General features: G+C 33.7%; 1 protein-coding gene across 3 annotated transcripts in view; it reads left to right on the top strand.

The window, feature by feature from the left end:
• Positions 1 to 15,362, top strand: part of LOC149790354 (innexin unc-9-like) — a 90,691-nt gene extending 75,329 nt beyond the window's left edge. For all 3 annotated transcript variants that reach the window (XM_089972397.1, XM_089972400.1, XM_089972399.1), the window contains exon 2: positions 917 to 15,362. In XM_089972397.1, the coding sequence (XP_089828523.1) occupies positions 917 to 2,123 (1,207 nt within the window). In that variant the 3' untranslated portion in view covers positions 2,124 to 15,362. The remainder of the gene's footprint in view (positions 1 to 916) is intronic.
• The last annotated feature ends 950 nt before the right edge of the window (positions 15,363 to 16,312 follow it).

Below are 16,312 nucleotides of genomic sequence, written 5' to 3'. Positions count from 1 at the left end.
AAATGGATTGATTTGAAATGTTTGATACTCACTTACTAAGCAATTTACTAAATTATGCACATGAAATTAAACTAGAGATTAAAGCTTTTTTTTTTTTATTGCGCGTCATTATCACAAGTGGACCAGTGAAGCCAGATAATGGGGATTTTCAGCATAGAATTAGACCCTTTGAAAGAAGAACCAAGATTACTAAGTGAAGATTGTCTTAGAATATAATATAGTTTGTTGCATTTATGAAAACGGTTGTGTGAATTTAGAGTATAGTTTGGGTCTGATGTTGCTAGATCACCCTATAATACTTAATACATCATTAGTACCAATATAACCGTTACCTCCAAAATTAAAAAAGTACAGCAAAATAACACCGATGCATCCTAATGTCTTTTTTTTAGTCAAGACAGTAAAGCGTCTTAGATGAGCCATGTATCTTGCCAAAAAGCGATTTTGCTTTCAACAAACGCTTGCACATGCTCTTCTAATGACTTTGCGTAGTTTTGAGTACACAATAAGCCTGTTGGAACACTCGGAGCGTTTCTTCATTGATTGAAAAACACCCGAAATATTTCAGAGGTAAATGCTGTAGAAAATCCACGATGAGTTGCAAATGCATGACAAGCTTGGGTTGTTGATATGTTTAAACCTGAGATTTAGGCTAATATTTTAACCTCTGCCAATGAAAATATTATTTATTATTTTGCTTTTGTTACGTCGTATTTAATTGGTTAGGACTTTAAAAATATCATGCTCGAACTGTGTCTTACAAGCAATCTAACACGTATCTAAATGATCGTAATGTCTGAAGCTAGGATGTATAACAGAAGCATAAGAAGTAGAAGAAAGCTGATCAGAAGGTAAATCATAACTGTCAAATGCTTCTTGCGTGTTCCGTTGTAAATTTTATTTGTTTCCTTTTCAGGATGGACAGTATTATTGGGTCGGTTGGAAGGGTAGCTAACGTTAAGGTTCGGAACGACGACGATTTGGTCGACAGATTAAACCATTTCTACACGACTGGTATCCTAATCATTTTCACCGTCGTCGTCAGCGCCAGGCAGTATGTCGGTGACCCTATCAGATGCTGGTGTCCCGCAGAGTTCCCGGGAACACACGTGGATTATGCGAACAATATCTGCTGGATTGCCAACACATACTACGTCGACATACAAAAGCCTATTCCTCTGAATATACAGGAACGAGAGGGCCGGGAGTTGAATTATTATCAATGGGTACCAGTGATGTTGTTGGTGCAGGCATTAATGTTTTATCTTCCATGCATAATCTGGAGAATTCTGAATGGACAATCGGGAATTAACGTGGATCGAATCGTTAGCTTAGCCGGAGATGCCCAGTATGAAAGTCCCGAAAATAGAACAAGGACTATAAAGTTTGTCGTAAGGCATATGGATCGTTGCCTTGACAACCAAAGAGAAAGTAGACACACGTGTTGTGTATCCGTGCGCCATTTTTTGTCAGCCAAGTTATCGATTCTTTGTGGTAAGAGATATGGTAATTTTTTAATCGGCGTGTACTTTATGATCAAAATTCTTTATATATCGAACGTTATAGGCCAGTTATTCCTACTAAATGCATTTCTCGGAATAGAATACAACATATATGGATTTCAGGTTATTGAGGAACTTATAGAGGGCAAAGACTGGTCGGCATCGCACCGATTTCCTAGAGTGACATTATGCGATTTTCAAATCAGGCAGTTTCAAAATATACACCGGTACACCGTCCAATGTGTATTGCCTATCAACCTTTTTAATGAAAAAATTTATATTTTTCTTTGGTTTTGGTTTGTGTTCGTATCCATATTCACAGTGTATAGTCTAATCAGCTGGATCTGGCACATGGTATTTCCTGCAGCCAGAATGATGTACGTCCGGAAATTTTTGAAGATCATGGACCGAATAGGTTCGGGACCGGATAAAAAGCTTGCCAATAGATTTACCATGGAATACTTACGTCACGACGGTGTATTCACATTAAGATTGATAGGCAAAAATTCCAGTGATATTGTAGTTGCGGAAATAGTTGCAGGATTATGGGACATGTATCGAGGTAAGAAGGCTATTCAAATTCGACATAATGGGAACGAGATAGAAGGAGAGGATGTATGACTAGACACCGCCGTCTAGTCTGGTTCACGATTAATTTTAAGATAATTCATAACCGGTTGGCTATGTCGCTAGCTTCATTGATCCTCAGCGTGAAAATGGAAGGATCAAGTATTCACTTTTGTGGGAGGAATCGTGGTTTTACGTAAATCGTTGTGACAATGTATGGTAACTTGATTGATATTTCCGAAAGAACCGTCTTAGTTAACAAGAAAGGTGGAGTCATTTCTGATCATGTCATCCGGAGGCTTAACTGTTTCAGTATTAATATTCCAGGTTAATTCTAAGATCTGAAGTGGACTGCATCGTGCAAGTAATAATGATTGCTTAGGTGAAGATAGAATGTCACGCAATAAATTGTCCATGTTTCTTTGCCAGTTGTTGGACATATATGGAACGGAGACAAAAAACGCTCAAACAATCGTTAGATACAGGTTAAAAAACGTCGTCAAAATTAAGAAAAGGGAGATTCAGCTATTATCAAATTAAATACTAGTCATGCAAATCACAACAGTATTTTATTCAACAAAAGCAAAATGACGACAGGCCTTCATTTTGATCTACGCATCCTACATTATTTATGGGTGTAACCTTGGTTACCGCGATGCCAAGATGCCGCAGCATGCTATTTGAAGCCTAGGATTGATGATTAAAGAAAACTTTCCGTCGATTGTTACGAAATACAAATTAAATTAGGTCTGTGTTTCAATTACATTTCCATCAATCAAGTTGTTTTGCTGCAAATGATAATAGTTAAAATTTGTGTGCATGACTTTAAGTGCATTTGATGATTGTGTTTGTTTCACCTAAATAGTGTAAAATGCACATTAGGCTAACCCTGAAAAGAAATGCATCACTGTAGAAAATGCATTGCTTCCACCAAAAAGAATTTTGCTGTAGCAGTTTTTGAATTGGAACTCTCTAAAAAATTTGATTGTAAAGGGACATTTTGACATTTTAAATTTATAAATGATATTTCAGACTTAGGAAGGAAGACGTATTTCTTATGCCATTCCGATTTATTACAAGTATTAATTATTAATTAAACAGTAATATTAAAAAGAGTGATACGTTTCTTTTTGGGGTATATATATATATATATATATATATATATATATATATATATATATATATATATATATATATATATATATATATGTATATGACTAGGTATTCTATTCAGTCGATATATCTAACAAGGGTCAGAAGTTGTCAGTTTCAATTTACTTTATTAAATAATTTGACCTGATGATGACCACCAGTTTTATTTGATTTTCATCAACTGTACATTCCGACAATGGGACGAGAAAGGCATTTTTCAACTAACCTCGAAGCCCGTCAGTGCGAAGTGAATTCATCCATTGTGAGTAAAAGAGGAAATCGTTGCTTACTACTACTACTACTACGGAGGAGGTCACGTTCAAATTCTATACAATAAATTGTATAAACATTGATTTGTTTGAAAATGTATTGAATTCTTGTTGTAAAAAGAGATCAATTTATTTTTCAAGGGATCTAATATCATGGACTGAGCAGTACTTCATATATATTTGTCATTTACATATTTCTTAAATTTTGAATTAGAACGGAGTGCGTTTCATTTTGAAATTTTTGTTTTCAGTGATTTCTCCAGGATGTTTATACAGGAGGGATTCCTCATGTTTTTTTCTTAAGGGGTGGGTATTTTCAATTTTATGGGAGGCGGGTAGGGGTAATTTTTCAATGAGAACAGTAGACTATGAATAGACTTCTTACAGTATGCATCAACAAATGTCTGTGATATATTACTTTTATTGAATAAAGATAAAACTTGCAGCTGTTTATCTTCACGATCGGAACAGCGGCAGTAATCGCGTGCTATCGCAATATCACTACGCTGAATACATTAAACCAGTGCCGGATTACCCATTAAAGCACACTAAGCACGTGCTTAGGGCACCAGAAGAAAAAAAATCACATTAATTGTTGATGATACAATTAAACGAATTATTTGTGACCATTTCGACTTACATGTACGAGTAATTTGATTTGTAATGATGGCAACACAGGTATTTTCCCACCTTTGTAGCTTTTATTATTATGTTTTGAGTTTGACATGTAGGAAGTGGAGGAGGGCACCATCATATTTTCAGTGCTTAGGGCCCTGGAATGTCTTAATCTGGTACTGCATTGAACGCATGTAATATGATAGATAAAAGCACTTAATACCTAAAGGTTATGTCCGCCATTGCACAACGTCACCAAGACCAGTAGTGCAAAACGCTCTTAACTGGATTGTCAATGAATTCGTCTCTTTGCTCTTTTGCACTAATGAAACTTATTAAGTGCTTGCGTTTGGCCGTAAATTTAACATTAAGCGCTTTGACGATTAGGTTGGACTAACAATATTAAATAGGACTACATGTTTCGTATGGCTAACGGCAAATTGCCCATGCCGTTTCACGCGCGCGCTTATTGTGATGTACCGCGCGCGCTTATTGTGATGTTGGGAATATTAAATTTAGAATGAATTCGCACAATTGCGCGTCCTGGAGAAAACACTTATTTTAGTCAATATATGTGTGTCTAGATATGTACTTACCCGGGAACGACAAAGTTAAAGGAATTGTCCTTAGTATGGTAACCTTATCACGAACGATCAACTCATAGTTTCATTGAACACCATACTGAGCTTGACACATTGTAAAGACAAAGTTTCATTATCATGATGAAAAGTCCTTAATTATGTCAATCAATTCGGCTCAGACGCTAGTCATGACGATGTCCAATCACAAACAATACAGTCAGAATAAAAATATAAACATTATAACCACACCTAGAGCTAATTTGCAAATGAGAAGAAGAAAGAAAGAAAACAAAACCCCCAAACCCAGTCACTACTATAGTAGGGTGTCAAGTGTCAGTCGGTAGGAATGGAATGTTAACTATCTGCAACATATAAAACTTTCTATTCAGCACCATGCCGCACACGAAAATGTTAGTTACTATTATTTCCACCCCAAATTGACCGGTCAAGGTCATTAATTTAGTTTAATTTTTACTTGATAAAAAATAAGGTTGTATTAGCGCCGTTATAAATGTAATCAAACACAACCGTAAGTGAACCTAGTCAATATGTATAAATCTTAGCAGAGACTTTGCTTTAGTCGTTTCATGTTTAAAATGTAGATAAAGGTCAAGGTCAGGTCATGGTCACTTAATCTAAATTTATGCAAAATTCCAAGTACATAGCTCATTTGAAGGTATTTCCTTTTACAAAATGACAATTTTTTTGGAATTGAATATGAGCATGTATGAGTGAGTGTGTGATCTGGATTTTTTAACGTAGCTTTAACAATTTTTCAGTCATATCGCTACGATGTCTGCAGTATGTCTGTTTATAGTAATGTCTAGCACTGGGGCATCATGCCCCAGACATGTAGCGCGATGTCCCACCCAGTCACATTATCCTGACACCAGACTGACCAGTTCTAACACTAATCTCTTAATGCTGAGCGCCAAGCGAGGCAGCTGTTAGTACCATTTTTATAAGGCTTTGGTATGACTCAGCCTGGGATCGAACCCACGACCTCCCGCATACGAGGCGGAAGGTCTAACCACTGTATATATGACCAGCATGTATGAAAAAAGTGGATTGAGTGATATTCGTAATGTTTAATTCCAGCAAAGAATACATGAAAACGTGAAATCTTCACTATGCAGATTAAATATCATCACATGCTCCATGCAATAAAACATGCAATTCCTTTTCACTAACAGCTGCCATATTCCACCATTATTAAATACAAGATAGAAGCACATGCTTTTAACAGTTCAAAAGGATGTAACCAGATGCTACGTGTTATATCATTCATTATCAACTTCTTCCCTGTCCCACCATTTAAATTCTCTCTTCCCCACATATACTCTTAAAGTTTTAATTATTTCATCGACACGAAATTTTGTCGACACGAAACGTTTTCCAGCACATACATCTTGAATATCTCCATCCCTTTGTTCAGAAACATTACGACTTTTGTGGAAGGGATTTTTAGATTTATACAATGAGAATTTTGCAAAGTTCGACTCATTATATATTACCTTGGTTTCTGATCTTGCCGCATTTGTATGATCTGTTTATGCTAGTCCTCAAGACGTTGTAGAATGGTGTCGCAGAGGTTAATTCTGGTTAGGGTAATCCATCATGTTCCATTAGTCTGAAAGCAGCTCAAGTTGAAATCTTCAGAGTGCACAGTACACTTGATTTTGGTCAGCTTTGCAATAGAAGGACTTATCGGCAAACCATGCGATCTAATTGTTGAACGTTTCAGCTGTACGTCCTTGCATCTGAACGACCTTGTGGCCAGTAATTTTGAACTCAAATCTCCAATGGGCATTTGGGTTTTGAAAAACACTCGTCATATTCCAAAACCACCTTGTTTTTGTACTTGTTTGTAGTTTTGTAGAATTTTAGGAATTAGTCTTGTTATTGGTTTTAGATGTTTTGAGATATTATCTTTCCTGCGATACACTGCCAGTCAATGGGACGAGAACGAGTTCTAAACAATAATCAAGAAATGATCAGTAACGGACGACATAGAATATAAATCACATTGACCTGTAAATTGAGCATGGTTGTTATGGCATTACCTTAAGGCTGTTTTGTACCAATTTCGAACTCTTATACATACTATTTGATAACTTTGCAAAGAACGAACTTAAATGCATAAAGCAAGTCAGAGTGAACTATATTGAATTAAATTTCATTAATGTGTAATGAGGTAACCATACATTGTTTTCGATGCTTCGAGTTGGCAGTCAAAGACGTTATGCAAAATTTAACTAATAACGCACATGTGAATGTTTTGATCACTTCGTATATAATACATTGCATAAATGTATACATACGTAAGCACCAACTGGTGTGTTACAATATTACATCTGGAACTTCATTCACTGAGAGGACATTACTGATGCTAATGGCAACTATATATACAATATTGTTGTTCCATATTGCTCGTCTCTTTCTTGTTGAATCAAATGAGGTCAAATTTTCCTAGTTTAGACACGACACGAACAATGTTAAATGCCTAAACCTTACATATTTTGCTTACAGTGCATACAACAGTAACGAAGATAGATTAAAAGCTAATTAACAGGTCTGTTTTTTAGGCAAAACCTTTAACATAGGACTTTCAACCTAAAGTAGGTCTGGAAAAAATGCATCATTCTTTTGTCTTCATTTGCTCATCAGCACAAATCTATATATGGCAGAAAATTAAAATTCCATTCCCACGCGGTAAATGTTTTGGACACTTGCCGCTATTCTATTATACTAATACTAGCTTGTTGGTGTTTCTGTCTTTAATTTCAGTGACGTCATTGAAATGGTTCTTTCTAGATACTGTAACCAGCCTTAAATATTCCCCCCCCCCCATTTCACAATTGTTGGAAGCTGTACATGTCACGTTGGACTGATAACATACGTTTTATTTATAAGTGCCAATTTTACTGGTTTTGTAATCGATTTTGATTGTGATTACCATTGGTGTGTATAGGTACGATACACTAATTATTGAAGCGTGCGACATTAATTAACTACATATGTCTGTATGATGGGTGTTGGTAAATGATTAATTAAATTCATGAACGCCTTTTTCAGGATGTTTCACTTGGAAAGAGATCTCTGCATCAAAATAATGTGCCTCAGTTGTTTAGCTCTTATAACCTAGTCACTCCTCACGACAACAGTCATGTGTGTAAATCTTTGGGTCAGCATAAGTTCTACATTCTGGTACCATGGGAGACTAAAACTGATTTAAAAAATTGGAGAGTAGCTATCTGGAAATACTTGCATTCAAAATTAGAGAAAGTCCGAATATGCATTTCGAGAACAGGGTTTACGAAGACTGGTTGATTAATATAATTTTGCAAAACGTCGTCATGGTTGCGAGCTTACCATTTATGCTCGCTTCCAAGTCTAGTCAAACTGTAAATAACAAAGATCTTGATCTGCTGTTGGACAGTGCGCCTTCATATCAAGGTCTGTATTGTTTTGTTTCTAATGATTACTCCTAACAACTGCATATACCCAGATATGCCGGCGCATTATGGTACAGCAGATCCGGGTCTGTACAGTTTGAAGTTGGACTAGTCTTAAACGCGAATATATACGATAAATAAAATTAAGGTTACGCTAAATTATCAATCTTTTCAAAGACAATATTATTATTTAGGTAAGAATTGCATGCTACCACTAAAACAACTTCAGGTATATAGTGTAATTTATCATTCTTCTATGCAACTAACTGCTTTTATTATTCTGGGCCGGAAAGGTGTGCTTACAGAAATTAATATTTGAAATTAGAGCCAGTTTTGTTTATATCAAATTGTAATCTGTGGCTAAAAGCCTCTTTCACACATACACTTGCCATCTCTGCCGATGATAATGGTAAATCACTGACAAATATTTTATACCATGAAAAATTATGAAAAAAGAACAACAGAAAACAATAAACAAATATACAGATAGATTTCTTTGCAATTGAAGCTAAATGCAGTGCTCACAGTACGGTATCGAAATTAAATGACATCCGGTTCTAGGACAATAATCAGACCGATCACATGACTGTTTTAATCCTTCGACGGCTGTGACAAATACAATATCGAACAGGGAATACTGTAACAGTGGAAACAAGTGCAAGACCCAAATATCGTACCGTTCCATCTATGCAAATTTGTCCATTTTTAATCATAGGACACAACGCAGTCAAACATTTACGATCGTACATGCTGTATTTAAATCCATCATGAGTACTGCCAAAACTCTTTTTTTTTTGATATAGAATAAATGTAAATTTGACGTGTTTTTACATGTGTTGTGGTTTCTATACCTATTCATAAGTAAATTGTACATGCGTAATTAAAATGATATATCTGTTAGTATTTTCCTGTTCTTGGATTTAAAGTCTCTGTGTTGATTGAAGGGCGCTGTTGCGTCTTCTTGTGTGCAATATGAGATATATACTTTTTTCATATATATATATATATATATATATATATATATATATATATATATATATATATATATATATATATATATATATATATATATATGTTTGAGACATTTTGTTTAATTATTAACTATATACCGAGAGTGAAAAATTATTATAAGGGTATTTTTCATGAATAAATACCAAGGCATGGAGTACATTGGATGCTTTTATTTATTTTCAAACTTAGCTTTCTATATTTTTCACTGTTTTGTTGCCGAATTTCACATCCAGTCAATCGTTTTGGTCAGCTTGTTTTAATGCGGTCTGCCAAATTGTAACTTGTATAATAATATGTTAAAACAGAATCACGACTCGCGTGGCAGAAATGAACACCTGTAATTGGGTACTTTCCATGTTTTGTGGAAAGTGCAGTGGCCATTGGTCGATTAAACTAAACAGCTACATTGACACTAGTGTTATTACATGGGAGTCTAAATGTGTAAAATAGATATTTAAGGATTCTTGCAAGGTTTTTCAGAAATGTACGGTTATTACTTTATATCTAACGTAGAGATGTATTTTGAAAACCCTCTCATTACTACTTCCATCTAAAATCGCTGTAAATACAATACAAACATCATCCGTTCATGCGATCACTCGAGTCGCCAGAGCAAAATTTAGCCGCCCGGATACATTAGACAATAACGTCAGAGAAGGACAGTCCGAGAAAATACAATTAAACAGTCTCATATATTTGTATGTAAGTCCCTGGCTGCACGTATGTGATAAACATCTGACATTTGAAAATTATCACAGTAATATATTGTTCTGGTAATGTAGTGATACTAAATTCTGATGTTATTTTTGAGTTTGGTAACACGGATATGTTAAGTACAGCATGTGTTATGAATATAAGCAAAGTGGTAATACTTACACGTTATCATTCAAGCACTTTAATCAAAGTTATTTTAACATTTTTGACCTGGTTAGCCGGAGAATTTCCAGTTTCGCTTTGAATTGGTACGATATAATAATAATAATAATAATAATAATAATAATAATATCAAGTTTATTAGATATTACTATGCTCTTTATATTGAAAGTGGTTCCCACGTAAACATTACGTAGTTTTTAACTAGCAGATGTTTAAGAGAAAAATATTTTTTATATTGTTGTTATTTTTCAGAAAATGCGGATCTGTTTCCAATAATGCCGTTGTTAGTACACGATGGCAATGGAGTTTCTGATCAAAATACATTTGTAATTCGCATGAAAATAATATATAAGAATCAATAACCGTTAACAAAAGTTAAATGTAAAAGAAAACAATATTACTGAGTATGAATTAACATATGGAGAAATATGTTGCTTTAAATGGTGCAAGCAAGTTTAAAGAACAGGTGGACGTTAATAAATGTTAACGTCCAAAAACTCGTTGCCAGATTTACCATATAAACTCACTTATAAGTCAAGTCCAATTGCAACAATGTAGACCATAATCTGCCATCATAACATTCTTGATTCTCCTGTAAAAAAATTTATTTGTCCCTAGAATTATTTTCATATAGCTCAGAATTTCTAGAACTCATCAAGATATGAAATTTTAAATATTCTTAATAACTGACATTTAAATTTGTGCAATTTGTTTATTATATTAGTGATTTCCCATTCTAAAATATAGCACTTGCCCTAGAACAAAGAAGAACCTTCATTAATATTTGTCCAAGGAATCGTCTTACAAAATACTGTAAAAAATACTGCAAATACTGTCATTGTTAAGATAAATCACGGAGTTATCTAATCGCACGTTAGAGTGAAATTAAAGCATTTTAACAATCTGAAAAATGGCATTTTCATACGTACAATGTTAATTGGTCATCTGAAAATGTCACTAGATCAATTTCGTGTTCTAGAGTGACTGAAAAGTTTGCCAGGCCAGGTCTTGAGGTCAAAACCAATATATATATATATATATATATATATATATATATATATATATATATATATATATATATATATATATATATATATATATATATATATATATATGACATTACTGGCCTGTAATACGTAAGTAGCATTTATTCACTTTTGTATTGGGGTAAAAACATAAATGTTAGTATGTTGCTTTTTTTCAATAGCTAGAAGAACATTGAGGGAAAAAAAGATTGTTATAATGCAGTATTTATTTTTTAATCCGATAATATCGTGTGTAGCCACATAAAATTCATAGGTTGGCTTTTTCCGATAGTAGAACTATAAACAGAAGAAGCAAGCCAGCATTTGACATCATTTAGATATATTATCATTATGTATTGCATATTTTTGGATTGGTACAGGATACAAAAGTAAACGTTATTTTCTTAATTAAGTTTAAATTGTATTTCTGGGCGATTGGGTACTGTATTAATGAAATCAGTACGAAGCGGACTCCCGCCCCTGACGTCATCCTCTGTCTCCGAGTGGTTAAAAAAAAACGCATGCCTTCAGAGACGCCCGTTATTCTGAACAGACGTCTGGGAAAACAATAAATGTGGGGATTTTGCAGTTGGTTTGATAGCTACCAATTCTTGAAACTCAGTATTTGGGATTTTAATGGAAAAAAACACACAATGAACCCTTATAATAATAATAATAATAATAATAATAATAATAAAAATTAAACAACAATAATAATAATGTTAATAATAATAATAATAATAATAAAAAATAAACAATAATAATAATGTTAATAATAATAATAATAACAATAAAAAATAAACAATAATAATAATGTTAATAATAATAATAATAATAATAATAATAATAATAATGATAATAATAAATAATAATAATAATGTCTTTATGTTAAGAAAGTACAGCTAACGTTACAAGTTAATATTCCATATATATATATATATATATATATATATATATATATATATATATATATATATATATATATATATATATGAAAGCTCGTAATCGACCTTAAATTCTCATTAAAAGGACATGTGCAATATTAGAGAATAATGTAATTAATTTAAACACGAAGAAAAGAAAATCTTTCTTTTCAAGAATTCACACCTGAATTGACATTCAGAATACATTAAAATAAATTACAAACTGTCTTCATTTAAGTAAATTGCTATTTTGGTAGCATAGGAGATAAACTATACTTTTTTATATAACTTTGACTCGTCTTTAAATTGACATTAAAATGTATAGACTTATACATAGATAGACAGATTTATTTCTGCCGATGTTGACATTATTGGATCTTCCTTTTGGTGTAAAAGTAAGTTTATATTTGTTCGCTAATTTATGTCTTTTGATACTTGCAAGTAGATCTCATTATCACGATCTTTTCTTGTTGTTTTAGTCACTAGCATAGTTTGTATTTTATTTTGTTTTCACTTTGTTAGTAATTAGATGTACATGAGTTTGGTTGATATCTAGATATTTACGTTTTGTTGATGTTTATGTTGTTTGTTGAATAGTTTCGACGAGTTCTCACAAGCTGTCCTGTAAAATTTCCTCTATGAGCCTCGATTGCTTAAGGGAGATAACTTGAACAATAAAATTTCCTTCGAATCTAGGAATAGCCTTCCTTGTACCGCCTATACGTTATACTATGTGGGTCATGGGTTCTCAAACAATGGGTGGGGGCCAGGCACGGACCTAGGATGTCAAGGCGGAAGTTTTCCAAGCCAGCAAAATCGATGAGCGGGGTCCCAAGCAAAATAATTGCATTGCCTGAAAGCGTGGGGCCCAAGGCGGCTGCCTCGTCGGGACCTACTTGTAGGACTTGCAGCAGGCGATCTATTGGCCATATATAGAATACCGGTAGTGGACGTAGGATATAAAAAGTTTTCGAACCCTTACCACAGGTCATTTGTTATGTTAAATCATTGCACCAACTCGTGGTGGTGGTGGTGGTGGTTGGATATTTGTACCGTTCGGAGACCCCAAAACATATCCAATGATTTTGAATACGCATTCCTATTTATCTACTGCGTATTTTTTCCTGTAGATAAAAGATCTTGACAAACCATCAGCCATGCATTCTCTAATCCTCCCTCAGAACCTAATGGCTGACAATTCATAGATGATAAAACAGAGATGACACATGATTTACTTATTCATCTTAGAAAATGACCCTATAATGTCCTTGGAGTTGAACAAAATGGAAGCTATGCATGTACACCATCAGGTTCGAACATTCATACAAATGGGCGGGTTATCCCCATATACCATAAAATAAAATAAAATATTTAAGTACCCCACTCACATCCCGCCTTGCCAACACCACCACCCATTGGAACTGCACCTAAAACGGTAGGGGCATCCTTTATATACCATGTTTTAAATTACAAAATCCCAAACCCCACCCAAACTCCATCACGAACAACTCCATTATCGAATGCAATCAAGTAAAATTTCGAGTTTGGTTATTGGTTTCAGCATACTGTCTTGGAGAGGAAAGCACTTTTGTTCTTCGTCCTGCTCAGTCGTTCTAACCACATCCCCGTTTTTTGGTCAGATTCCGATGAAGAATTAATTTGATTGGAATTGAAAGATCTTGTGATCGTCCATGACGTTGCTGCCCTCTACTAATATATCAAAGCATATATATAAATATATATATATATATATATATATATATATATATATATATATATATATATATATATATATATATATATATATATATATATATATATATATATATATATATATATATATATATATATATATATATATATATATATATATATATATATATAAATTATATACATACACATAGTGTCCGCGTACATCAGATGTATCTTTCATTAATTACAAAATCACTGTTGGGGAAACTTTGCATGGCAGCTAGTACAGAAGTTTCTGTACGAAGATTTTAAAAAAAAATACAGATTAATGGATGAGAAAGTAGTCTGTTTTTACTGTGATGCATACTTATTCAAGTCGTAGTTTATATATTGTTATTTGGAAATCATTATCTGTTGTATTAGAAAATGATATAGATTGTTATGTTGTATACATTTACTTGCATCAGAATGTATTAGCTCTGCCATATACGTTCTGCCATTATCACAACCTTCACATAGCGTGAAATTAAATTCAGCTATCTTACACGAAAAATTAGAATAGTAAATTGTCGCAGGAAAAGCATACCATACATGCATGCATGCATGAATGCATGCCCCCCCCCCCCCCCGCATACATACATACATACATTATTTATGTTCATAACATTTGAATCATATATTAATGTGCACGAAAACTTGGTTTATGGTAAATCCGCTAGCGCCAACCAACGTTAATTTGATTGCGCCAAATTAGATCTTTCATAATTAGACTTGATTCAGTTCAATTCATTATAAATGCGAACAATAAATAATAGGCGCAAATTCAGATAAAAGAACTGATATGGGGCTTCTACGTTTAGGAAATTTATGTTCTGCGAAGAAGGTATGAAATGTGTAAGTATTTACTTCAGCAACAACCGTTTATGCACCTTAAAATTTTGCTAATGCGCCATTGGCATTATTGCTAATTACGCTAATGGTAAGGATATATTGTAGCTCTAACAGTTTCAGTTTGGTTGTTTTTTTTTGTACTGAACTTCCGGATAATTATTATATGCCAAATGATTCAGATAAGTTGTGTTAAAGTGTTCTAGGAAAAAGCTTATTTTAAGTGTGACGTCTGATTAATGGACATTGATTGTAATGAAAATATATAAAATAATCCCTCGTAATTGCCATAAATATTAATCTGTATTCATACACAAAGACAATCCGAAATTATATTTGTGAAACTTTTGCATTATTTTGTCTAGGTGACGTAATCTTCCTCCCATCATCGAATCAGCCCGTATTGATTACCGTTGTGTGTACTTCGGGTAGTTACTTGACTTGCCAGATCACGTATAGCCTTTAAACTTTACTGCTCACCTATTTTGTGAATATATCCTATGAATGAATCAAACAGCCTGATATTTAGCATAGTTCCATCGCTGGGATATATGTTACATTGTAAGAAACAAAAATATTGATAAAACAACATGTCGTTAGTTTACATGAACGCCATATTTGTATTTTGTATAAATTATGTCCCTTTTCTGCAACGCATTGCATTTCATACGATATCTAGCTGAAACTGGACTTTTCTATACAGTTTAGATACAATATGCATGTTTACAAAATAAACAGATGTATGCATTTTAACAACGTTTTTATATCATAATTATTATTGTCTGAAAATAAAGATTTCACATGTTTTCGCTATTGTTTAGCAAAATACTTTCTTTTGGGGAGGTAAACCATTGATAGGAGGGGAAGCAACCTATATGACGCTAAAAGAGTGCTACTTGAAGAAAAAACCACATGAATGAGCCTCGATTATCCAAAACTAAAATGAGTAATAACCATTGCTAAAATGGACAGCAGTCTGGATGAGCATGGTCGGTTTATACCATGCTGCATATTGTTAAGACATACTTACTCAGTTTATACTTAGGGTTTTCGCCCTTAGTCGGGAGAAAGAAATTTGTGTTTATACGGGATGGGATTCGTCGATGCTGTTATGCCTTTTATATTTCTTTTACATTCTCCGTGTAGTATTAACTATAAATTGTGACTGGAATTTTGAATAATGAAAGGATATATATATATATATATATATATATATATATATATATATATATATATATATATATATATATATATATATATATATATATATATATATATATATATTTGTAAAGCAAACCAGATTCTGAACTAGAAACCATGCAAGTCACTTTCGATGATACTGCGTAAGATCAGTTAAGAATCATTCAGAAAACAAATATTTACATTTCAACAAGAAAAGTTACTAAACACTTTCAAGCAGCACGATACGCACGTGAAAAGATGGCGACCCACCGAGCAAACAGAGAAGTAAGAGAATTAGAGAAGTACTTTAACACAAGACGAATATAAACCAATGAGGGATCCTTCCTGGAATGTACCTACAGAAAAGGAACACAAGAGATATACATGTCGGGGATACCCAGGGAAAGAGTACCTACAGAAAAGGAACACAAGAGATAGACATGTCGGGGATACCCAGGGAAAGAGTACCTACAGAAAAGGAACACAAGATATAGACATATCGGGGATACCCAGGGAAAGAGTACCTACATAAAAGGAACACAAGAGATAGACATGTTGGGGATACCCAGGGAAA

The sequence above is a fragment of the Sinohyriopsis cumingii genome, chromosome 10 (assembly GCF_028554795.1).
Source record: "Sinohyriopsis cumingii isolate HCF-2022 chromosome 10, ASM2855479v2, whole genome shotgun sequence".
NCBI classification, from domain to species: Eukaryota; Metazoa; Mollusca; class Bivalvia; order Unionida; family Unionidae; genus Sinohyriopsis; species Sinohyriopsis cumingii.
The sequence above is the reverse complement of the archived record's forward strand: the minus strand, read 5'-3'. Positions and strand labels throughout refer to the sequence as shown.